General features: G+C 44.5%; 1 protein-coding gene across 2 annotated transcripts in view; it reads left to right on the top strand.

The window, feature by feature from the left end:
* The window catches only part of MYO5B (myosin VB), a 1,021,014-nt gene that overhangs the window by 684,722 nt on the left and 309,572 nt on the right, over positions 1-26,720 (top strand). For both annotated transcript variants that reach the window (XM_085629682.1, XM_085629691.1), the window contains exons 13-15: positions 4,477-4,599; positions 11,918-12,001; positions 24,244-24,381. In XM_085629682.1, the coding sequence (XP_085485808.1) occupies positions 4,477-4,599; positions 11,918-12,001; positions 24,244-24,381 (345 nt within the window). The remainder of the gene's footprint in view (positions 1-4,476; positions 4,600-11,917; positions 12,002-24,243; positions 24,382-26,720) is intronic.

The raw sequence follows: 26,720 nt of genomic DNA, 5'->3' as shown, positions 1-26,720 counted from the left end.
TGGCAAACACAAGGTGCATGCATCATTTTCTAGGCCCACAAATGCTTAGTGCGTACGCCTACAAAAGGACATGGCCAGTTATATCATAGACTTCTTTTCTTCTCTTCTACAGGTCATGCTGCACAGCAACGTAGATGCTGTGCAGCATAGCTAGAACCATTTGCAAAGTCAATAGTTCCCATTGACGAGACCTATTGGCTTTGACAAGGCAAGGGAGGCCAGTTATTCACCTGGGCTCATAAGAAAGGACTGGAGGGCTTGGGCATATCTGACAGTGGGGTATGAGATATCTCCAGTACTTAATTTGTTAAAAAAAAATGTCAGGAGGCCACTGCAGCTTACGCCTCGCATTGCCCCATACCAGCTCTCCCACTGTCAGTACCAACACAACTCCTAACAATCATTCTCCTGCAAATGACAATTGAGACTGCTACAGGTCACCAAACCTAAGAATGGCTTGGGCGGCAGGTTCTAGTAATTATTAATGCATATTGCATCATTAAAAACTGTGATTGTGCTCATCCCTACATTAGACAATCAGTGCCATCATGTGGAGATGATGTAGCCTTACGGCTAGAGCGGTCGACCTCGAACCGGGTAACCGAGCTACAGCCTCAGCAACGATGATCAACATCCTGTGATTCTGGGCAAATCGCTTAATCTCCCCATGCCGAACAAAAAGGAACGGGTCTTAGTGTAACGCAACTGGTGTTCATGTAAAGCGCTCTGATATCTTCGGATCTAGTTTGCGGCTTATATAAAACTCTAAAAAAAAAAACAGTTTAAATGTGGCAGACTGTCATAAGTGCCGGTGTTGGCAATTAAGTGCCGGTGCCGAGCACTGGAAACCAGGGGGGCTTTCTCATCACACCTGCCCCCCCCCCCACACACACAAAGAGAGCAGCTAAAGCTTTAACATACTGAATGTATTTCCTTCCCTTTTTATTTTCTAAAAAGAGATTCTAGGAGATCTAAAAAGAGAAAATAGCCAGATCTTTGACAAGCGTATTGTAGTGCTACTATTTTTGTGTAATGCAGATTTTTAATCTTGTTTTTTGTGAACATAGGTAAAAAAGTAAAAACGTATTTTTCTAATATGTTAAAGCTTTTTGTGGACCCACAAAATGGTGCAGGCCAAGGAGATGTAAGGCACCTGGCAGCTTCCCCAAAACCAGTTTCAAAGTTACAAACCAGATACTTACAAGACCTGAGTAAGCATCAAGAAGTTTTGAGCCGCTCTTATGTTTTTTTTGGAAGAGCCTCCCCGCCCTTAGGTAAGACAAGGCCTACAAATTCCCTCTCCCCTTGCTGGCCCAGTGAAAAAAAACAGATTTTTCAAGCTGCCCCGGGTATGACGGGGAGGAGGGGTACATAGCCCTCCTTCACCCTTGGGCAAGCTCAGAAGGGAAAATAGATAACCCTTGCCCTTAGGGAAAGTGTTGGAGAAGTTGGAAATGGGAGTGAAAAAAACAGATTTTCCAGCTGCCCCTGGTATGGTGGGGAGGAGGGCTACATAACCCTCTCCACCCTTGGGCTAGATCAGAAGGGAAAATAGAGAACCCCTCCAGAAAGGATTATTTTTATCTTTCCAGGCGTGTGATATGACCATAGTGTTCTACCTTCCCATTTTTTGTCTTGTTCTAGGTAAGCTAGCTAGAGTGGGTGTGAAAACCGTTTCCTTTTTACCTTTCTACCAGTCTAATATGTAGGCTGAGAAAACATCTGCCTAAGTGGGCTGGCCCATTGCCCGCCCATTTACAATTAATGTAGCGTTCTAACCAGTCATAATATTTGTCTTGTTGGAACACCTCTGAAACATCTTCAGAGGAATTCCAGCCAGTCACATTGTGTGAAAAGAGCTTTTATATTGAGTTGCTGCGAACATTTGTTAGAAGGTATAAAAAACAAAAATGCAAAAAAGCTTTGGAACCTCTTGCAGCTGGGCGCAATGAAATGTGTGCTAGAAGAAGAAGCATGGGTCGCATGTTTAAAAGAAAAATATGGATTTAGATTTAAATTTGGATTTGAGTCAGGTTGGAGCCTGAGAGTACGAGATCACTAAAATTGGAATGGGGTGGATGCGGATATTGGAACCCAGTATTCTCTCCCAATATTAAAAACACCATCTCAACACTGCTCCTGACTAGACCGATGGGGCAGGATAACCTCCCTGCCATTATAGTTAACACCAGGGCCAACTGGTGGGCAAAATTCTTCCACCAGACGTGTCAAGGAATTTTAGTCGTGGGGCAGTTTACAGGAAATTGGAAAGGGGCTATCATTAGACCGATACACAAGTGGGAGGATACAAAGGGCTCTAAAAATTACAGGCTGATTAACCTGCTTGATGTGGGTAAAAAACTGTTTGCAAAAATAACCCTAGGCAATCTTAAGGAATGGGCTGAATGATACAATATTGTACCCCTGGAACAAGGGGGCTTTAGGGAAGGCCACTCCATGATAAATCACTGTTTCTGCTTATGGGCCCTTGCGCGGAAGTCTGTGGAGCAAAGGGGCAGCTTATTTTGCTTCTTCGTAGACTTCCGTGCAGCCTTTGACTTGGTGGACCGGAATCGTTTAGGGGAGACACTGGTGAAACAAGATATCCCCCAGAGCCTTTTGGCAATTATAAAGGGGCTGCACTCTCACAACTGGGTTTAGGACGGACACTGATGGGACTTGGACCCAGAAAATCCCAATCAACAATGAGATGAGACAGGGTTGTCTCTTGGCCCCTTCCTCTTCTCCTTGTTTATAGAAGACTTACCCTCAGCTTTAGCAGTTGCAAAGGACATAAGCCCCAAAATGGATGGGAAACATATAGCTTGTCTCCTGTATGCAGATGATCTTGTTATTATGGATCTGACAGAAATAGGCGTACAAAGGAAGCTTGATGCATTCTTGGAATATTGCAACAACAAAAAGCTAGTAGTAAACGTAGAGAAGGCTAAGGCATCGTGTTTTGGCAAAAAATCTGCAAATGTTAGGTGGGACTTAGGTTCCACGAAATTAGAATCTATTTATAAATATAAGTACTTAAGGGCATGGTTTGGTTTGGGAAGAGGTTATTGTGAAACATTCACATTGAATCTCATAAGGTGAGTCCCCTTGCATTTGTGGTTTAAAATAATAGAGATTATCTGGATATGTCCCTAAGGCCAGTTTTAACAACCTATGCCGCTTAAAATCTGCACTTAATTTTAGTATGGGGCTGAGTTGTTAAATTTAAGCGGCAAAAGGAATTGGGAACCTGAGGAGGGGAAATGTCTGAAAAGTTTATTGTCCCTGCTGAGGTCTACAATGATCCAGGCAGTAAGAAGGTACTACGTCAGGGAGTTATCATGGGCTAGATTAGGGCTACGTTTAAATGCAGGAGATGGGCAAAAGATATCTTTATGGTGTAAGAATGAGATTACGCATGATGAATTGAAGTGGGCCAAGTGTGTCAGGAAACATCTGGAGGACATGTGTAGGGTAATGGGTCTTAGGATGGTCTCCCAGAATAGGCATATAGAAACCACGAGGAGCGAACTTCTCATCTTAACGAATAATATTGTCAGAGAACACGATAGGTAGCACTTAAAGGGGAAGCCTTCAGCCCAATTTATGCTCAATTCATGGCAAAATGAGGAGTGGTTCCCGTATGTGGATTCACTGTCTAAACTTTGGCTCAGATATTAATTCTTAAATGAATTCTTAAGGTTGAGAATCGGTATTAATCCGTGTTATAGCAGTGACAAGGTTAAAAGAGTGATGGTGGAAGTATCTGGTAAACGTACCTGTGGCTTGAGTGTAAAATGCGATAATCAACATATCCTCTTAGATTGTTTAATAGTCCAGACCCTTCGGAAAAGTTTTTTCCGACCACTTTTATTAAAATACTACCCATTACCGTGCACAAGCAGTGGCACGTTTAAAATATATGTGTCATGTGGCTGTTTCTTGTGCCCTAGGGAGATTTATGGTTGCTGTTAACAGGCATTGTTTTTAATTATTAGTAGGTCTGCAATTTTTAAGCTTGTTTTAACTTCTTTATATGGAAATGCCAGTGTTTGCTATGTAAGCCAAGGATCAGATTTTATTCACATATATTATTATGATGATTATATTTTTATGAATTATATGAGAAGATTTTATTGGCTTATATACGTTTTTATGATGACTAATTGTAGAAACACATTTGTATGACAACTGATTTGTGAGGTTTAATGCAGTTTAAAGACCAATTGTCTAAATAAACATTCTTTTTGACTGACTGACTGACTGGCATTGAGTGATTTGCCCAAAGGTTGGTCAAATTCAGACAAGAACGCCTCTTTGTTTTTGTCAGATATTTGCAAACGTCTGCAAACATCTATTAAAACATACATTACTAGCATATACTAGATGGGCACTTTTTAATTTGCTTCTAATTCAACAATGGCTGAAAGAAAATAGGCTAAACCAATGAAAGTTATTATGGATCTGTTATTCTAGGTACCCAAAGGAACTGACCAGAACTGGGCACAGAAGCTGTACGACAGACATACGAGCAGCAACCATTTCAAGAAACCCCGGATGTCCAATGTTTCCTTCATTATCATTCATTTTGCAGACATGGTAAGTAAATATTGACCTTCATACATTCATCCAAGAGCTCATCCACCCACAGCGGCCACTGAACAGGGGCACCTAGAAGGCTGTCATAATTATTCTCAAACTTGCTGATGTTCCCAAGGAACAATGTATACCTGTTGTAGCTAGTCCTACTTTTTAAAGTAAAGCATTACAAGGGAAATTTGATTATAGACCATCTTGATGGTGTGTAGTACAGATATGCTTACAGTATTCTTTACTTTGCATGTTTTTAAATCATTGTAAGTTAGATGACATAGTTAATTCAATGTAAAGTTAGGTTATTAAGTGTTTGAGGGACAACACCATGCATATGTTAGCAAGCATTGTCAAAAGGATTTGTTTGACACGATATTGGCTTTGCCAATGCTTGTTTGGATACTGTAGCTAAAACACAGGCAAAAGCATCCGAAACAAGCATTGGTAATGCATCGGTTTCGCCTATGTAATGAATAAAGAGCTGTTTTCATCAATCATCGACCAGGAGAAGGAAAGAGCTCCCTGACAGATAACACCAGAGTGGAGAGTATGTGGTGCAGTGGCCAGAGCTGCTGACTCGAGATCTGGGGATCCAGGTTCGAGTCTTGGCCGTCCTGAGCAACATCCTGTGATTGTATGCAAATTGCGTAAAAATATTTTACAGACAAACGAAATGGAGGAAAGGTAAGCGGCACGCACAGAAACCAATGAGAAGCCAGGAAAGAGAGGAGGCGGGATGTAAGTCCTGTTTAAGTTTATATTAAAAACAATAGATTGTGCAAACGCCGTGCAGGTGAAACCTAAAAATGGATGCTACTCAAACAAAAACGTGTGTTTCTGCAGCATTCATTTGTCAGATGCTTTTGTCAACACTTGCTCTGACACTGCTACTGAGCCGCTCACTGGCTGTAAATAGTTTCACTTGCATTTCAGTGGAGGTGGAAGGACACACCCAAACAGCTAATAAAACAAGCATTGCCCTAGCCAATAGCTCTGGCCTTGGTCAGCGTGAAGCTTTCGTTTAATAATTTTTTGCAAGCATATTTAAAAGACATTAAAAGCAAAAACATTTTCAGTGCAGGAAACGTTTTGCTCACAGCCTCTCTCTCAGCAAAACGTATACATTTCTGATTAAGTCAAATGCGTTTGCAGTGGTTTCATGGATAAGGCACTGGGCTGATAAGACAGGAAATGCTGATCTGTGAAGTAGGTGATGCAGGAAATGTATACTTTTTTGTTACAAGGCACATTGAAGCCACAGCTTTTCTATTGTAGAAAAAAATAGTTCCCTCCCAGGGTCCCACCAAGGTAGAAGATGGCACTACTTATAAACCTACTAATATAATGTAAGACTGTAAAAATAATGGCTGCTAAAATATCTTAACTATAAAGTTGCTCATTTTCATAAAGGTCCAGTGATCTAATGGGTGACACACTGGCGTGTAGAGCCACAGGTTCCCGGCACAGAAATAACCCTTTGCTTATTTTTTTCTAAGCAAGTACATTCAAGCAGTAGTTTGGAATATTATCTTCATTGCATTAAATGTTTTATACAATATACAGAGTAGGGAAGAGAAGCTGGTGGGACTGCTGTGAGCTATGCTTAACTGGAGGCTACGGTAGAGAAGCCGCCGGGACTGCTGCGAGTCAAGGAGATGAGGAGAGCGTAACAGAGGTACTGTTGGGCCAGCCATGACCCACATAGAGAATAAGAGCAGGCCAGAAAATCCAGTGGGACTGCATTAAGTCAAGAAGTGCTGTGGCATTCATGTGAGGTTAAAACATAGGGCAAAATAAATAAAGTGGGGAAGTTAGGAAATTAGAGGGGGTCGCAGAAAATGGACGAGGGAACTATTTTTTTGGCGGATGTGCACAATGTGCACAAACTAAATGCCATCACTCAAAGACAAGGAAGACTATCGTTGATTTGGGCTGACCCATTGCCCCGTGCTGTGTGATGGAAGCAAAGAGTGGAGAAGAGGGCTGACAAAAACCCCACATATGTCTGCATGATATGTAATGTTTTTTTCTTGAAAACATTAGTTGATGAAACAGCTAAAGCTGCCTCAAAGGCCAGTCCTAAAAACTGTGAGACTGAAATACTTATGTGAGCAGAGCCAAGATATAATTGACAATGTCTCAAGCCAATGGCTGACGGTGCTAAAGCTGGCTTCTCCATCGAGTAGAGCTGGAGCTACTGGTAGCTCTCCAGGTACCTGGAAGTAGCTCTTCTGTGTGCAGTCCAGCCTACTAAATTGGAAGTTTTTGCTTGGTTGAATTAATGTATGTACCCAAAAATTGACAAATGTGTATTCGGAATGAAAATGTGTGTTTTTTCAGAATTCATTAGCTAATGTTTGGAGAAAAATGTATTTCCAAAATATATTTAAAGCCGATGTTTGATTGATAAATTATGCAATATTACCAATATTATCACCTTGTTTCAGGGGCACTGCAGCTATGGCTGCCTTGTATTATACATGTAGAGGCATTCCAAATTGAAAAAGACATTTAACGTTACTACTGGCAACCCTGCCTCATCCACTGAGGTGATCACTGCTGGTAATCTTGCATGTGATGGCCACCAAGAGTCTGACGTGGCCACTATTACAACACTATTTTTAGCTCGGGATGATTTTTATTGAACATAAGAAGCTCTTAATACAAAATAGGTTTGAAATCCCTGTGCTAGAGAAAATGAAACCAATGGCTAAAGAAGGCTGAATCAAAGCCCCTTAAAGTAAGTGTAACACATCAAATCTAAAACTAAACAAAGTTAAATGAAAACAACTTTAATTGTAGGGAATGTTCATCAAATATGTTTGTTAAATTGCCAAGAAACTGTAATTTTAATGCATTGTTAATATACTCACACAGGACCATGTGCATTGTGTCAACAATAACATCTAAAATGCCATTAATGACATAATTGAACTCTTAATTTAATATAGATTAGCCTATGCTACTCTGAATGCCATTGCAGAATGTATGTTCCTATCTAACAGTGAATGTGGTACAATAAAACATTTTGTAGCCAATTGGCATTGGCCTGTAGGAGTACATAAAAGAGTACTTCAGTAGTGCTCTTTGACATAGAGTATGTAAAATAATACTCCGTTAACACTACCTCCCGTAATCCTAAATGCTTTTGTCATTGGCCCTTTATCCTTAGTTTTAAATATTTCTTGTCGAGGTTTGTAATGATAGTAAGAAGCACACATTTCTCCTTAAAAGAAAGATGGTCTGTTTTATTGGGTTGAAAATATTCTTTGTGAAAGCATGAAAATGTTTCCTATGTGTCATGAACAAAAGTAGACTATTTTGCGTCTGTTGATCTTACCAGTTAGAGATTGGCAATTTTAAAAAAGTGACCTACTTCTTTCAATGCAATTTTTGGCCTAAAATCTTCATGTTTTATTGACTCTTTTTTGGATTGTATATCGTGGCTAGGAATAGCGTAAAACACTAATATCATGGACAGAATATCAAAGGACAAAATATGAAAAGGTCAATACCTACAGAGGAAGTATACTTAACTCCACATCTTTGCACCTTGAAGAGAGATATATATAATATATATATATATATATAGGCGACATGGTGGTGGACTAAATAAACATCACTATTGACGAATCTGGGTCTGCTCTTGCTTTCTGGCAACACGAAGGAGTTAAGGCAAGGATTATTGATATACATATATATATCCACCTCACAATTGCCACACAGAAACCGTTGGACTCTTAATGACGGGTGCATCCAACGTGAGTGTTGCCTCACGCACGGACTAATTCAAACCACAAGTTCCATTGGAACAAATTGGAGCACTCCACAGGTTCTGCACAGGTAATTTATTCAACATCCAGCAGACGCTTTTCCGGAATTCTCCCTTCCTCAATGCTGGTTAGGAATAGAAGATGTCACATTCAAGTCGTTAAATACATCTTGAATAGCCCCCATTGGACAAACATATGTGGCAAGTAAAAGAGGACTGCAACAATTCCAGTCTTATTTACAAGACAGACATTTTTGCATGTGTTGTCAAATATGGCTATGGATAATGTGGAAATGATTTAATATACAAACTGTTTGAACTGCCGCTGTCTGGATGTCACAGCACGTCTGCTGATGAATGTCAGGACATTATAATATGTTTGAGCATTAATGATATTTATCAACGCTTGCAGGTATGTGCTGTGCTTATTGACATTGAGAGCTGACGAAGGACACAAGGAGTAATTTACAATTGGATGAGACATTGCTTCCGTGGAGTGAAGTGGCAACCCATTGGGATATGATTAAGAAAGAGGAATGCATAAATCATGGCTGCAGTGTAAGAAGTCACATTTCCACTGGGATTACACATATTTGACAACACATGCAAAAATGGACTACCATGAATCATGGGACTGGTAGTCCATTCTCCCCATGTGGGTCGCCGCCGTCAAGTGCGTTTTCCTCATATATCAAAGGCACTACTGGGTATCTCACAAAGTTGCTCTCGCATCTCAAACAACACCTCTAGCTCCGCAGAATACTGCCCAAATAAGCAGCTGCAGACCCACTCGGATATCGTGGCGGTGCGATCTCGTGGCTCGGGCAGACCACTTAACTTTCAAAAACAGAGTTGCCCCTTCAGTGAGATCGCACTCACAGGTAGGTTAAACGCTGATAAAAGCAAGCGCCACAAACATGGAACCAGTCCTTCTAAATTCTCCTGCCGACGCGTTTCGGGCATTGCACCCTTCTTCCCAGGCAGTTTCAGCAAATGACAGCACTCAAAGACCAGCCAGTACATCCCCTTATGTTTATTGGCAGATTACACTCAGGTGAGTTTTCTCAATGAATCATGGGATACCGCTCTCAAGTGCGCAATGCCAGAAACGCGGCGGCAGGAGCATTTAGAAGGACTGGGTCCATGTTTGTGGGGCTTGCTTTTATCAGCGTTTAACCTACCTGCGAGTGCAATCTCACTGAAGGGGCAACTCTGTTTTGGGGGGGGGGAGGGGAATAATATATATATATATATATATATATATACACATTTTTTTTGTCAAGATATATATATGGGGAGCTAGGTATAGAAAATCTATACTTACCTTTCGATATTGTGTCCACGATATTTGTTGCCATTGAGGATAGATATTTAACTCAATATTCCAGGATCACACAGTCTTTTTTGGAATAAGCATTAGGAATTCATTCAAGGATTTGTGGTGAAATTGATTTTGTATATGAGCAAATAAGGTAAAGCACAATCAATGTTGATATACTTTGTACATTTAATGAGGTGATGGCTTTAGGCTACTGGGGTGTATGGTCTCAGAGTCTACATTTTAGGCAGTCACCTTGAACAATCTCTGTAACTGTTTCCAGAACAAAAGAATATTTGCTCCTGTAAAATCCTACGCCGGTGCATAGTTGCAGCACCATATTGATATTATTTTACCAAAGCAAATTATCTGTGGATTTTGCCAGATCACACTGAGATGTCCCCGGAATTAAAACTAAAAGCGTGGTAATTTTTTTTCAATTAGTGTATGAGATTAACTTTCCATTGCTATGGTGATTTCTTGTTTTTCTTATATTAGCAGAACATTTTGTAAAATCTTAATTTTTTCCAAAATCCAGTTTGTCGAGAAAAAAACATGTAATTTTTTTTTTATTGGTTTTTGCCATTAATTGATTCTTTTTTTCTGTAAACTGTAATTTTGTTTTTGCTCTCTTCACTGACCAAACTCTTTGAGAGCCTTTTCAAATCCAAATTTTCCCAACTTGCCTCGAGCCCCCAAGTTGACAGGATGCATGTTTGATCAAGTTGTTATACTCGGGCAGGATAATAAGTGTCTGTATAGTAGCAAATGTTTGGCTTTCCTCAACTCGGACAAGACCGAAGAGCTCATCCTGGGACCCACCTCCTCAGCTTAGGATGACTCCTGGTGGCCAGCCGCACTGGGAACACCCCACACCCGTGGACCACGCCCAAAACCTCGCATCATACTGGACTCCACGCTCACAATGAGCTGCCAGATCAACGCCATCTCCTCATCATGCTTCCTCATGCTTTGCCTGCTTCAAAAGACCTTCAGATGGACTCCCACTGAATCCAGAAAGGCGGTCACCCACACACTCATCAACGTCAGAGTTGACTACAGCAACACATTTTCCACCAGCGTCACCCAGAAAGTCCTCAGGAAACTACACAATGTTCAAAAAGCCGCAGCCAGACTGGTCCTCCACATCCCTCACCACAGCCACATCACCGAACACCTATGAGAACTCCAATGGCTCCCAGTCAACAAAAGACTCACTTTCAAGCTTCCCACACACGCTTACAAAACCCTCCATGACGCAGGACCAGCATATCTGAACCACCTCCTCTCATTCTACGTACCCACCAGACACCTCCGCTCCTCCCAGCTGCCCCTTGCCAACGTTCCACAGATTTGCAAGTCCATGACCGGAGAAAGATCGTTCTCCTTCCTCGCCGCCAAGACCTGGAACACCCTGCCTCTCCACCTACGGCAATTCCAGTCGCTGATCCAATTCAGGAAGGATCTCAAGACCTGGATCTTTGACTGAACCCCAGCGCCCAGGCGGATCAGGAGACCTCCACCCCCCAGTGCCTTGAGACCCTCACAAGAGAGTAGTCGCGCTATACAAACCCTGATTGAGTGATTGATTGACCTTAAGGTTTGTTTTGTTTGTTTTTATTACTTTTCTTTTCCATTTCCATAATATAGGGGAAACAGCCTTTACAACGCAACCGTTACAGTGCATGCCATTACATTGCATGCTGTTGCAATGCAAAAGGTGTGCAGCAGTGGGTAGAAGGTGTTGGATTTAACTCCAACACCTTCCCTACTGTTGCACACACTGGAGTTGGAATAGAAAATTAATCTATTCCAACTTCCAACTTCCAGCGCTCCCCCGACAGAAAGTCGGGGTAATATTTTGCGTTGCAACGGCATGCAATGTAATGGCATGCGTTGCAACGTCACATATTCATAACATAGTACATTCCGCATTTGTTACTCACTGCAATATATCAACATAAAAAAGCCTTAGTTAGTGCCATACAAAGAACAATAAAATACATATTCCTCTATCCTTGACCAACCAGTCAATCTCTGACAGCAAGGCACCGACCTTAAGGTTTCTTTGTGCTATGCCTGCTAGCACTCTCTCCCTTGGATATAAGCACCCGCCCTTAGTCCGTGTTGCTTCACTTTTAATGTTGATGGTGTTAACTAGGAACCTACGTCCCATTGACTGGAATGCCCGCCATGTAAAGTTACCATTCTATTTTTTTCCCTTTTCCCTCCAGGTCGAATATCAGTGTGATGGGTTCTTGGAGAAAAACCGGGATACTGTATATGAAGAACAAATCAACATACTGAAGGCCAGTAAGGTACGAGTAACAGCGATGAGCAATGTAAATATGCTGCGGTGCTGCTTGGAAAACCACTTTTTACATTTACTGCCCATGCAAAGGGAAAAGGTGTCAGCGTCTAAACCTTCCAAAAAGGCACCACAAAAATCCACTTGTATCCTGGCAGTCATTAAAATGTTTATCAAAAAAATCATCTAGGGTTCTGTATTTAGCTGTTATGTGCAATGATGCCCAGATTGTTGGGTTCCTTCCTTCTTGCTTTGGTATCCGGTAAAGATAATTACCGGATACCAAAGCAAATATTTATTTCCTAAAAAGTTTGTTTGACCAAAGTGTCAGATGTAGCAGAAGTGAAATCATGACCCCTTTTACTCCAGTCACACCAAAGGGTTGACACAGTTTCCCACACTTAGGCCCACATGCATCAAAGTAAAAACCTGTCGCAAACGGGCAGATTCGCATAATCTGCCCCTTTGCGACCAGTATTTTTGCGTTTGGGATGCATCATGCCAAATGCAAAAATCGCAATTTAAGTAATCGCAAAATTTGTGATTCCTTAAATTGCGATTGCATTTAAGGAATCGCAAATTGCGATGCCTCAAATGCAATGCATGATGCCATTAAAAATAGTGATTTCACTATTAGGGGACGCAAATTACCGTCAAATGAAACTTGATGGTATTTTGCAAAAACTTTGAAAAAAACACTAAAGTGCATTTTTTAAAGTTCCAGGTTAAACTGACACATGCCCTTGGGGAATGTGTGTGCGCAACATGTGTTCACTTAAGAATTTTAGGGGTGCAACAAGGTATCCTTTTGGCATCCTTGCACCCTTGAAATTGCATGCACAATTTGCGAGTACCTATTGTGTACTCGCAAATTGCGCATGCAAGTCCTTTGAATTCCTATGGGCCTCTGGGCCCATAGAAATGAATGGGAATCAATTCCTCAATTGAGGCTCACAATTTGCGAGTCGCAATTAAGGAATTTGTAGGAATCACAAATTCTTTTGCGATTCCTACCTGCATAGGTAATAGCGATTCTTTAATAATTGCAATTAAAGAATCGCTATTGTCTATGTTGATGCATGTGCCCTTTAAATCCTCAACATGCTCCTTCTGGTTCTGAGATGCAAGGGTAAGGGCTACAATCGTCAAAATGATCAACTAAGCCTGCATCTGCCGTACAGAGTAGTTCTTCCCTAAAGAATCCTTTTGTCGTTTTCTCTTAGTTCAACATAGTCATTCTATAGCTCTAGAACAAGGGGAAACGTACACAAGAGTAGGCTGCTGGTTATCATAAAAACAGATTGGAGCAGATAAATAGGCCTAACTGAAAAAGAGTTCACTCTAGTAATCGTTAATATGCCTAACAAGTAGGAATATTTTCTGAGACCAAGACACAACCACTCAGTCTTTCACTTCACGCCTTGCGTTACCTATTGCTGAGCTACAATTCGGTGTGTAGTTTGACGGGCACAAAGTTTGGGCCTCAGCCAGTGAGCGTAGGATTGCAGGCAGCGTTGCTGCCTCTTGGATCGTGCAACTTGGTAAGAACAGCACACTAGTCCTCAGTACTGGTCACGCATCTTTGTTAGTTGCAGGCTACAAGCCAGCATGGATCCTCCACTATGGCGTTGTGGTTAGACCTTGCAGGACTTACTGCTCTTTCGGCAGACGCAGTGACTCAGTCTCTCACTTCAGACCTTGTGTTAACTGTTCCCTCAGGTACAATTTGGTGTGGAGACTGGTAGTGCATCGTGCGTGGTTGCACAGTCAGGGCCTTAGCCACTTAGCGCAGAATTTTGGGCAGTGGCCCTGCCTGTTGGATCTTGTAGCTGGTGAAGAACAGCTTAGCAGGCCTCAGTAGTGGTCATGCGTCTTTTTTGATTGCAGTTTCCAAGCTGGTGGGGGCTACGGCAGTCTGGTCAGGCCTCGCATGACTTGCAGCATGATTGGTAGCAGCAGAACAGGTCCCTCTGGTCATGGCAGAAACGCAAGATGGCATGCTGTCACCTGGTGGTTGTCGATACTTCATACAGAAAGACGATGAGATAAACCAATTTGTCCAGAATTACAACCTTTGAGCAACTGCTGAAAATGAGATTAGACTGGAACATCTATGGTGTCTAAAGCAGGGATATTAGAGATAAGCCAATATTTTTTACCAGATAAACAAATGTGACTCACCCATGCTTTGGGGCCATTAGATGGTTCAATGATTTTGAGATTGATGAGGTTGTATATTATCTTCTCTACCTCTTCCTGTAGATGAAACACGACTCTCCTATGTTGCTGTGCCAATCAGGGCATTACCCAACATCAAGAATGAGCTGATGGTCACCTGTGAAGGACTAGTCCTGAGAGGATCACGGATAGTGATGCCTAAAACACTTCTCAAACAAGCCATTGACTTAGCTCTCGAAAGATACTGAGGGATATTTGCCACTAAGAGGGCTCTCCAGGAAAGTCATGGCACAGTACAATTCCTGTATCCAGTATGAGTACTCCCTCGTAATACCGGGCACCGCCACCACAGGATCCTGCCGACGGTATAGCAGTGCCTACGATGGGTATAAGACCATGACCTCGACTCTAATGGGACTCCCTCACTCTCTGTTCTAATGCGGATATTGCACATCTTCAACCATTAACTGAGCTAGTGTGGTGTATAACCTCCAGGATAGACTAGTAGATGTATTGTTTACCTTTGAAACGAACTTGCATCAATGCTATCTGTTACTATATTATCCTAAATTTCAACTAAATAAACGTAATAAAAAAAGATTGGAATGCTTGGAGAAGACGGATGAAGAGGAGCAAGTGAAGTATTGGAATTTTTTTCGTGGCTAACCAGATATTTCTTTGAAAATGTTTGTGGATCTTAAAAGTCTTAATTCATTTATTTCAGTGAAGATCCACTTGCTAGCCAGAGTAACTGATTTGGTAGTCAGGTTAGAAATCAGAATGGCAACTATTCTGCATCAGTTTTGTGCCTATCACAAAATAGAAGTTGTTCAGTGCCTTCCATATTGTGTATACTCACTCTTTGGCTTTTCCTTTTTGAGCGTCTGACTACAGATGACTTTTGATGTCTGTTGCCCGCCCTACTGAGATCCATACCACAGATCCACGGCTCATTGTGGATGTTTACATTGTGCTATTGACAACATTATGTACAGCCATTTCCTACTTTAATATTTCACATGCATGGAATAACGGTGCCACCCTGTCCCTACCGGGTGTGTCACAGGAAAGTCAGACATGTAGGTTTTGCCACAAATGTTTTAAGAATTCCATATGAGTTAGGAGTTGAGCGCTGAGCTTTTTTTGAGGTGATGCTCTTGCATGAGATGTTCATGGCTTGGGTTAGTTCAAGAAGAAATACAATGGACATGGAAAACCAGCTGTTTTCAGGAAGCAGTGGCCTGGATTGGAATGAGGAGCTCAATAAAATGGCTTGTACACATCGAAGGATACCCTGGGCTGCTAACGTCATAGCCACATTCACGTTGATGGTGGAAAACGTCAGAATGATCATAGGTGCGTCCTACCCAGGTCAGTGGGCAGAGCCAGGTGCAGATGATGAGGAAATAGGTCGCATTGAGGGAGAAATGACCAATTAACCAAGAGGTGTTCTGGTGTAACACTGAGAATGAAGTGAAGTCAGTAGATTTGAGGGTTGTGGATAAGGCCATGGTTAAGGATCTTCAATGGCTGGCAAAGAGGCGTCGGTGAGTGGCATCGACAGTAGGTGTTAGGCAGCCAAGTTTTATCCTATGTTGCAGGGTAGTGACCACTGGAAGATCAGTGGGTTGAAATGAGTTTAAAGTTTGTTCAGGTGCCAGGGGATATCAATAGTTCGCCAGGGCTACTCTGCAACCCACATTTGGCTGTAGTTTACTGACCAGCTGGTGGTCGGGTGTCCCATTTTTCTTGCTTGCATTAGTGCTAATCACACCCTAATGACTCCATGGCAGGTTGCTGTCTAATCAAGTCTTGCACATATGGCTGGTGTTTGTATGTAAACATACATAATGTGGGCATAGAGGAACATGTGATGCAATGTGTATTTGTTGGAGTGTGGAATTATTGCCACTGGCAGTGTTGATGTTATCCTCTTGTGACATTTATATGAATCTGTCTGTTGCTTCCTAGAGAAACAGTTGGCCCATTGCATTCTGGGAGTAATATGTTCTGCGTGATGGGGCAAGAATTAGACTTTAATCAAAGGCACCTGACCTCTCATCTTGGAAACACAGACTTAGGAGATGTGGCAGCTGCTCATCTCATTCTCCTCTTACCTTTTCTGTACTTCTCTTAATTTTTCTTTACTGCTCTTATCTGAAGCTGAACCAGAAAGAAATGCATTTGCCAGTGGCGGTTCCTCCACTATGGGGAAGGAGCGTCGCCCCCCCTGCCAGCCTCAAACCTTGTAAAATAAAACTATAATAAAACATTGGGTTATTTTTCAGGTTCTAAGAGCCAGCCTTAAGGTGGGCCATCACGGGGGCAGTGCTGTCACGAGAGGGAGTGGTGGGCACTGCACTGAGTGCGCATGTCAATTTGGCCGGCCGTCTCAGGACGACGATATGCGCTCTAACTGTCTCCAACACAGCTAAGTTGCTGGTTTGGAGACATCGAAGCCCAGGCTCCCAGTCTCCCTGGGAGCGCAAATTCATGGCATCTCTGCTGAATGCACTGAAATGTTGCTGAGCCGGTGCGATGATTAAAGCTCCAGCTTAAAGCTTTTTATTTTTCAAAAACAGCCCGTGAAAGCTGGGTTTTGTTTGTGATAAACAAAAACGAAATGTCTCTGGTGCCCAAGGAGTTTTCTACCAGCATGTGAGGGATCATTTCATCGGTTTCTGGTTCGGGACTATCAGGTGTTCTCTGCCTGCCCTGAGCAAGGAACATGTATGTTGAAAGTTACAACTAAACAGTGTGGACAGCTGAGGTACTTTGACCAGTCTATTGGCCAAAGTGTTGTGACAACGGAGCCAGCGGCTGTATATAGAGTGGGGTAACAGCAAGGGTAACAGCAAGTTTGGCAGAGGAGGCACTCCCCACCACCATGTTAGATGAGGCGCTCACCACCACCACGTTAGTTGAGGCATCTGAGATGAGGCACCCCCCACCACCACGGTAGATGAGGCACCCATTACCACCACATTAGATGAGGTGCTCACCACCACCACGTTAGATGAGGCGGCCACCAACACGTTAGATGAGGCACCCACCACCACCACGTTAGATGAGGCACGCACCACGTTAGATGAGACACCCACCACGTTAGATGAGGCACCGACCACCACCAAGTTAGATGGGGCACGCACCACGTTAGATGAGGCACCCAGCACCACCACCATATTAGATGAGGAGCTCACCACAACCACGTTAGATGAGGCACCCACCACCACTACGTTAGATGAGGCACCCACCACTACCACGTTAGATGAGGCACCCACCACCACCACGTTAGATGAGACACCCACCTCCTCTTTAGCTGAGGCACCCACCACCACAACGTTAGCTGAGGCACCCACCACGTTAGATGAGGCACCCACCACCACCACGTTAGATGAGGCACCCACCACCACGTTAGATGAGGCACCCACCACCACAACATTAGCTGAGGCACCCGCCACATTAGATGAGGCACCCACCACCACCGCGTTAGATGAAGCACACACCACGTTAGCTGAGGCACCCGCCACATTAGATGAGGCACCCACCACCACCGCGTTAGATGAAGCACACACCACGTTAGCTGAGGCACCCGCCACATTAGATGAGGCATTCACCACCAGGTTAGATGAGGCACCCACCACCACCACGTTAGCTGAGGCACCCACCACGTTAGATGAGGCACCAACCACCGCCACGTTAGATGAGCACCCAGCACGTTAGATGAGGCACCCACCGCCGCCACGTTTTTGACAGAGTACCCTGTCTGTCAAACTCTAAATCAAGTCCATAGTTTTAGGAATGTGCATTTCTTTTTTTTTGCACATCTGTTTTTGTAGGGAGCTTTTCATCCTCTTACAGACACCTCTCATAAATCCAGCTATCTCAGCTCAAGGTTCTGTAGGTGTTCTTTCACTGATTTTGCTATTAGACAAGGTCTATATTAGAAAACAGCTTGAAATTGAGATTGACCTAGATAGAGACTATAATTAGAACAGCAAAATTATCTGTGCCTAATCTGTTTCTGATTGAAGCCAGTGAAGAAGTGAGTACATTGATGTCCACGGGGCAATGTATTTATTTAGAGATGGAGGTGTATTGTGGAGTCCTATATCTGAATATCATTCCTTTTGGTTTCTTGCGTCGATCTACACGATGAGAAATGCTTCTCGGAACAATGTTATGTCACCCTGGAAAGCCGCAGAGCTGTCCCTCCTGGAGAAGACATGTGTCACATGAAGCAATAAGGCCCTCGTTTGCAGTAGGTTAGAGCTCTGACAGTAATGTCACAAGTCTAGAACTGCTGTACCATATCCATGTGTCTGGAAATGTAGACATGATTGAGGACCTACACGTGGAATAAGTGTATAGGGGAGAAGTTAGCAGGCTAACAGGCAGGGGTTTGTCATGCTGTGAAGGGGTATTTCCACACACCTCTAAGCACAAAACTCATGTTAAATGTTTGGAAATCCATTAACTGCACATCTAACACATTTTTGCATATCTCACCTTCTTTATGTAGCCCAACTAGACATTTTATTTGTATTCATGTTCCAAAAGGTGTCATTTCACTTTCTTCCTGCCATTGCTTTCCTGTCCCTTCTCTTCCCCTCTTTATTGTTGTGATGTTAAACACTTTATTCCTGTCCAGTAGTGACCTTCAACTACCTTACACAACTGCGTGTTCCAATAAGGTGGCTTCTTCCTTGATTAGTGCTCTCGTGGTGCAGCCAAAGCACAGGGCGCGCTTTAGACAATGCACACTGGGGCATGCCCAGCCTCCACAGTCTCAAAACCCTGTGTTTATTCTATTTTGCACTTTATATATTTATTTTTGGGGGAGTTTTATATATTGCAAACTCGACCTGAAGGTATCCGAGCGCTTTACTGAGCACCAGTTGCATTACAGATGGACACATTCATTTTGTTAGGCGCGGGGAGATTACGTGATTTGCCCAGAATCACAGGCTGCTGAGTGTCCCTGCCATGACTTAAAACTGGTTCCCCAGCTCCAAGGTCGACCGCTCTAGCCAATAGGCCACATCTCTCCTCTCTTGGTTTGTAATGCAATTTAATGCTTATTTATAGGGTTACGGTTTTAGGGACTGTGCAGAGCAGGTGCTTTATGGCCACGGGTGCCCATATTTGTGGGGCACCTGGGCATGAGCTCCAGGTAATTGTAGCTGAGAGACTTCTGGAAAAGTCCCAGAGACTGGGCTCTGTATGGAAGAGAGGCTCCAGCGGTGAGGCTTTCTTTCGGTCTTCTTGTCTCTGAGGTTCCAGTAGTGAGACTTTCTTTCGGTCTTCTTGTCTCGGAGGCTCCAGCAGTGAAGCTTTCTTTCGGTCTTCTTGTCTCAGAGGCTCATCAGTGAGGCTTTCTTTCGGTCTTCTTTTCTCGGAGGCTCCAGCGGCGAGGCTTTCTTTCGGTCTTCTTGTCTCAGGGGCTCCAGCAGTGAGGCTTTCTTTCGGTCTTCTTTTCTCGGAGGCTCCAGCGGCGAGGCTTTCTTTCGGTCTTCTTGTCTCAGGGGCTCCAGCAGTGAGGCTTTCTTTTGGTCTTCTTGTCTCGGAGGCTCCAGCGGTGAGGCTTTCTTTCGGTCTTCTTGTCTCAGGGGCTCCAGCAGTGAGGCTTTCTTTCGGTCTTCTTGTCTCAGAGGCTCAGCAGTGAGGCTTTCTTTCGGTCTTCTTGTCTCAGAGGCTCCAGCAGTGAAGCTTTCTTTCGGTCTTCTTGTCTCAGAGGCTCCAGCAGGGAGGTTTTCTTTCGATCTTCTTGTCTCAGAGGCTCAGCAGTGAGGCTTTCTTTCAGTCTTCTTGTCTCGGAGGCTCAGCAGTGAGGCCTTCTTTCGGTTATCTTGTCTCAGAGGCCCATCAGTGAGGCTTTCTTTCGGTCTTCTTGTCTCGGAGGCTCTAGCGGTGAGGCTTTCTTTCGGTCTTCTTGTCTCGGAGGCTCCAGCAGTGAGGCTTTCTTTTGGTCTTCTTGTCTCGGAGGTTTCAGCAGTGAGGCTTTCTTTCGGTCTTCTTGTCTCGGAGGCTCTAGCGGTGAGGCTTTCTTTCGGTCTTCTTGTCTCGGAGGCTCCAGCAGTGAGGCTTTCTTTTGGTCTTCTTGTCTCGGAGGCTCCAGCAGTGAGGCTTTCTTTCGGTCTTCTTGTCTCGGAGGCTCAGCAGTGAGGCTTTCTTTCGGTCTTCTTGTCTCGGAGGCTCAGCAGTGAGGCTTTCTTTCGGTCTTCTTGTCTCGGAGGCTCAGCAGTGAGGCTTTCTTTCAGTCTTCTTGTCTCGGAGGCTCCAGCAGTGAAGCTTTCTTTCGGTCTTCTTGTCTCGGAGGCTCAGCAGTGAGGCTTTCTTTCAGTCTTCTTGTCTCGGAGGCTCTAGCAGTGAAGCTTTCTTTCAGTCTTCTTGTCTCAGAGGCCCATCAGTGAGGCTTTCTTTCAGTCTTCTTATCTCGGAGGCTCCAGCAGTGAAGCTTTCTTTCGGTCTTCTTGTCTCGGAGGCTCCAGCAGTGAGGCTTTCTTTCGGTCTTCTTGTCTCGGAGGCTCTAGCGGTGAGGCTTTCTTTCGGTCTTCTTGTCTCAGGGGCTCCAGCAGTGAGGCTTTCTTTCGGTCTTCTTGTCTCAGAGGCTCAGCAGTGAGGCTTTCTTTCGGTCTTCTTGTCTCAGAGGCTCCAGCAGTGAAGCTTTCTTTCGGTCTTCTTGTCTCAGAGGCTCCAGCAGTGAGGTTTTCTTTCGGTCTTCTTGTCTCAGAGGCTCAGCAGTGAGGCTTTCTTTCGGTCTTCTTGTCTCGGAGGCTCAGCAGTGAGGCTTTCTTTCGGTCTTCTTGTCTCGGAGGCTCAGCAGTGAGGCTTTCTTTCAGTCTTCTTGTCTCGGAGGCTCAGCAGTGAGGCTTTCTTTCGGTCGTCTTGTCTCGGAGGCTCCAGCAGTGAGGCTTTCTTTCGGTCTTCTTGTCTTGGAGGCTCAGCAGTGAGGCTTTCTTTCAGTCTTCTTGTCTCGGAGGCTCAGCAGTGAGGCTTTTTTTCGATCTTCTTGTCACGGAGGCTCAGCAGTGAGGCTTTCTTTCGGTCTTCTTGTCTCAGAGGCTCCAGCAGTGAGGCTTTCTTTCGGTTGTCTTGTCTCGGAAGCTCCAGCAGTTAGGCTTTCTTTCGGTCGTCTTGTCTCGGAGGTTCCATTAGTGAGACTTTCTTTCGGTCTTCTTGTCTCAGAGGCTCCAGCAGTGAAGCTTTCTTTCCGTCTTCTTGTCTCGGAGGCTCCAGCAGTGAGGCTTTCTTTCCATCTTCTTGTCTCGGAGGCTCCAGCAGTGAGGCTTTCTTTCGGTCTTCTTGTCTCAGACTCCAGCAGTGAAGCTTTCTTTCGGTCTTCTTGTCTCGGAGGCTCCAGCAGTGAGGCTTTCTTTCGGTCTTCTTGTCTCGGAGGCTCAGCAGTGAGGCTTTCTTTCGGTCTTCTTGTCTCAGAGGCTCAGCAGTGAAGCTTTCTTCCGTCTTCTTGTCTCGGAGGCTCAGCAGTGAGGCTTTCTTTCGGTCTTCTTGTCTCAGACTCCAGCAGTGAAGCTTTCTTTCGGTCTTCTTGTCTCGGAGGCTCCAGCAGTGAGGCTTTCTTTCGGTCTTCTTGTCTCGGAGGCTCAGCAGTGAGGCTTTCTTTCGGTCTTCTTGTCTCGGAGGCTCCAGCAGTGAGGCTTTCTTTCGGTCTTCTTGTCTCAGAGGCACTAGCAGTGAGGCTTTCTTTCGGTCTTCTTGTCTCAGAGGCTCCAGCAGTGAAGCTTTCTTTCGGTCTTCTTGTCTCAGGGGTTCCAGCAGTGAGGCTTTCTTTCCGTCTTCTAGTCTCGGAGGCTCCAGCAGTGAGGCTTTCTTTCCGTTTTCTTGTCTCGGAGGCTCCAATAGTGAGGCTCTCTTTCGGTCTTCTTGTCTCGGAGGCTCAGCAGTGAAGCTTTCTTTCGGTCTTCTTGTCTCGGAGGCTCCTGCAGTGAAGCTTTCTTTCGGTCTTCTTGTCTCGAAGGCTCCAGCAGTGAGGCTTTCTTTCGGTCTTCTTGTCTCGGAGGCTCAGCAGTGAGGCTTTCTTTCGGTCTTCTTGTCTCGGAGGCTCCAGCAGTGAGGCTTTCTTTTGGTCTTCTTGTCTCGGAGGCTCCAGCAGTGAGGCTTTCTTTCGGTCTTCTTGTCTCGGAGGCTCAGCAGTGAGGCTTTCTTTCAGTCTTCTTGTCTCGGAGGCTCCAGCAGTGAAGCTTTCTTTCAGTCTTCTTGTCTCAGAGGCCCATCAGTGAGGCTTTCTTTCGGTCTTCTTATCTCGGAGGCTCCAGCAGTGAAGCTTTTTTTTGGTCTTCTTGTCTCGGAGGCTCCAGCAGTGAGGCTTTCTTTCGGTCTTCTTGTCTCGGAGGCTCTAGCGGTGAGGCTTTCTTTCGGTCTTCTTGTCTCGGAGGCTCCAGCAGTGAGGCTTTCTTTTGGTCTTCTTGTCTCGGAGGCTCCAGCAGTGAGGCTTTCTTTCGGTCTTCTTGTCTCGGAGGCTCAGCAGTGAGGCTTTCTTTCGGTCTTCTTGTCTCGGAGGCTCAGCAGTGAGGCTTTCTTTCGGTCTTCTTGTCTTGGAGGCTCCAGCAGTGAGGTTTTCTTTCGGTCTTCTTGTCTCAGAGGCTCCAGCAGTGAGGCTTTCTTTCAGTCTTCGTGTCTCAGAGGCTTCCAGTTGCTGCTGCTGCACAGCATGGCTGGGATGGAGTGGGGTTGCAGCTGATGGTATGGCATATGGCAGTGGAGTTTGCAACAAGCCCAGTTGTTTCAGAGGAGTGTGAGTGTTAGCCCTTTAGCGGTGGACTTCTGACATCTGCACATGAAATGCAATCGCGCTCTTTCACCACTTCACTGATTAACATGTGATTGCTTTTAGGAGAAATAAACGAAAATCGCAAACCTTGTGGTTTATATAACTCGTGGCGCTTCTGTATGAAACTCATTTCTGCCAGGAGACGAGAAATCCACACTTCGTGTATTGTCGATAAATTTGGGGGTACATAACACCCATATGCTTGTTAACATGCTATTTAAGACTGAAACGTTAGTTATTCTCTAGGTTTCTCATCCTCTGTAACCCAACTCCTTATGGCTGTTCAGCGTTGCCAGTGCTAGGGGTGGGCGGAATTTGCATAATCGCGTTACGCAAATCTCCGCGAAACGGTAAAAAATCTCCGCGAACACGCAGAAATTCCGCGAACACGCGGAATTGCTTGTTCGTGATGTTTTTTTCCTGTTCACAGTTGCTGTTTGCGTGCTCGGGGAGAAATATCTCGCGAACAAGCATTTTGAGAACGCGAACAAGAAAAAATTTCGCGAAGTTGCGGAAAGCAGAATTTTGGGCAATTTCGCGTTCTCCGCGGAACGCGAAATTACCGAAATTCCGCAAGTTCCGCAAGCGGAACGGAATTTACCGCCCAGGCCTAATAAGAATCAATAAATAAATCAGGCGTTGGCTGTGATTTTCCAGAGCTATGTTGTCTTTCCAGCCCCCCTTGGGTTTGAGTCATCCTGTGCCAGTATGAACCATGCGTTGTGCAGTGACACATGGGCAGGTCCTGCATTCCACCAGCACTCAGCAGCTCATAGTGATTGTATGCACTCCCACCATTACTGCAGGGATTCTCCGCCCTTATTATATTCAGACATTTCAGTTTATAGGTGGGTGACACCTATGGTCGACAGACCTTCTGGACACTAGGGCGACCATGTACTCTCTCATGAGCCAAGCCTGATGCATTATTGATTGATTTCTTGATTCAGAATTTATAGAATGCACACATGCCCAAGGAGAGGGTGTCCTGGTGTCAGACTCAGCATCATTCTAGCTTCATTATTGTGGCACCTGGGTTGTGTACATCGATTGACGCTAAAGGGGCTCGAATTTTTCTTTTGAACGTGAAAGGAGTGAGTGCAGGTGTTTGTTCTTACTACCACTCATGAGAGTGTCTGCTGAGAATAAATGAGTACATATAGTAATTGGCCTGCACGCTACGGCTATCACACTTTGATGATTACATTCACAAATGGATGATGCTACCTTCCAAGTTAATTGATTGTGCACATTATCATATGTTCATGTTTCTATATGTGCAGTATCAGCTGGTGGCTGACCTCTTCCATGATGAGAAGGATCCTGTTCCTCCTGCTTCAAAGTCAAAAATCAACGTTCGGGCCGCCAAACCGGCTCTGAAAGCGGCAAATAAGGAACACAAGAAGACCGTAGGACATCAGGTAATGTCAGCTTCCCGATCATAAATATTTCTTTCAACTATAAAAGGACTTGTCTACTCTCACAACTCTGTACATCATAAGTGTCCAACGTAGGTGGAGGAAGCCACGATCTATACTAGATTTTAAGAATAATCACTGAATATGTAAATGAGTTGAATGCATATTCATTGTACGTAAATGTATTTACTGTGAGTATCTTAAAAGTCTGGCATCAATCCGACCATGCTGGGCCAGCATTGGGGACCCCGACTAAATTGGCCTCAGAACAATGTAACAAACATTTCCACCACTGTCCACTATTGTGCTTGAACTTCAAGCGCCCAAAAGATGGTCAATTAATTTTATTTTTATTTATTTTATTTGAAAAGTTTTATATAGCGCTGGCTAGACCGGAGGTATCCGAGCGCTTTACATGAGGTAGGACATTGTTTCAGTACATTGTTACATAGTTACATGAGTTGCTTGAGCGTTGCATAACATAGAAAGGGAAACAGTATAACATTGTTACATGAGTTACTGAAGCATAGCATAACACAGAAAAAAAACGGCAAGGGGAAAGTACTACAGGGGGCACAGTAGTGTAAATTCAGAACCCCTTACTCCTAACTCTTTCAGATCGCCATTCGTAGCTACCAACATTCAAACCCTACAACAAAAACCAAAATAATCGTAGTCTATATGCTGAAGGTTGCAACCACCGCTGAGTCCAGAGTGCCCAAATAATCTGACGTCATCAGTGCAAGCTAAAAACAAGAATGATATGGCAAGGCACTCTGGAGGAAGCTTATTGTGTGGACACGTTTCACTTTTTTGTTGTAGATTATCACAATTTTTTTTTTTATTTTTTTTTTTTTTTTGGCATTTGTAATTGTGTACAATCAAACAACAACCATAACAGTGCGGTCACAGCACAACAGCATCCTTCATCCAAGTTGCCTGATCGTTTTCTAATCAGAGGCCTTCTATACCCACCACCCTTTCATTTATATGCTAATCACTTAGTGATTCTGTGGAAGCAGTTTGCAGATAGTTCGTTAGGTATGCCCAGTAGTCTCTGGGTTTTGACCCAGCAGGGAGTTCTTCTTCGTAAGTCCTCAGGGTATCTCTACAGTACGTTAAGTCCGTGAGCCAGTCCTTCGGCTTTGTGATCCGCCTTCCATGCCAACATAGTGAAACCCTCCTTTTGGCCATTAGCAACGCAATCACACAGAATCTGCGCTTTAGAGCCCGGAACTCAGGCAGCAGTCCCAGCAAGCAGGTTTTGGCCTCGCAGCGCACCTCACCGCCCACCATGGCCCCCAGTATTTGCGTCACCTGTTCCCAGTATTCCCCCACTGCCCCGCACTCCCATGCCAGATGAATGAAATCTGCACTTTCAGCCCCACAACGTTCGCATTTAGAATCCCCACGCTGCCCATAGCGGTGCAGCCTAGCCGGTGTGTAGTACGTCTGGTGTAGGTATTTGAAGTGTAGTATACGGAGGTTACCATTAGGTGTCAGCATTCCCGTCAGGGTACAGGCAGTAGCCCACTCCTCTTCTGTTAATTGAGTGTCCAGACAGCTGTTCCACTTCTCCATGGAAGCGTGTGTGTTCGCCGCTATGTCTCCCTGCATTTTCGTATATAGTGTAGATACCAAGTGTCTGCTCGCAGGTGTGGTGATCAGCCATTGCAACGCGGTCAATTCCGGCGGCTCCGACGGGTATGTTGGGTACAGTCGCTTCACAGCTCTTTGCAATCTATGATAATTGAAGCGAAATAGTGCCGACATGTTACTAATGAATGTTAGGTTTTCTAGTGTTTTAAAAGTCCCATCTTCGTACAGGTCCCCCACGGTGTCGATGCCTACTTGGCGCAGCAAGTCTAACCCCACTTTTTCTTGCGTTACCGAGATATCCGGATGCCATTGGAGCCGGAGCGCCGGGGCATACAGCGGCAGTTTATTGGCCATTCTGCCCATGGTATGCCATGCTTTGTTCGTGGCATCTATGGTGTTTATGTCTTGCATGTGCAAGGGGGGCCTACGATGAGTGATAATCGCCTCAAGTGGAATTGGCATAGCATCCCCCTCCTCAATCGCAGTGTGGGTGAGAAAAGGGATTTTGTGGTACCAAAAATGTGCGTATTGTGCCTGTGCACAGAGATAGTATAGATAGAGGTCTGGGACCCCGAACCCTCCTCGACTGTACGGTAACGTGAGCGTCCGCAACTCCACCCTAGCCGTCTTTCCCGCCCAGATAAGCCGGAGGACCATCGATTTAATCCTGCGGAACACCTCCATTGGGGGGTGTATAGGGATGTTAGTGAACAGATAGAGTAACTTCGGCAATATCACCATTT

Source organism: Triturus cristatus, chromosome 2_1 (genome assembly GCF_964204655.1).
Source record: "Triturus cristatus chromosome 2_1, aTriCri1.1, whole genome shotgun sequence".
NCBI classification, from domain to species: domain Eukaryota; kingdom Metazoa; phylum Chordata; class Amphibia; order Caudata; family Salamandridae; genus Triturus; species Triturus cristatus.
This window is presented reverse-complemented; position numbering and strand designations above follow the sequence as displayed.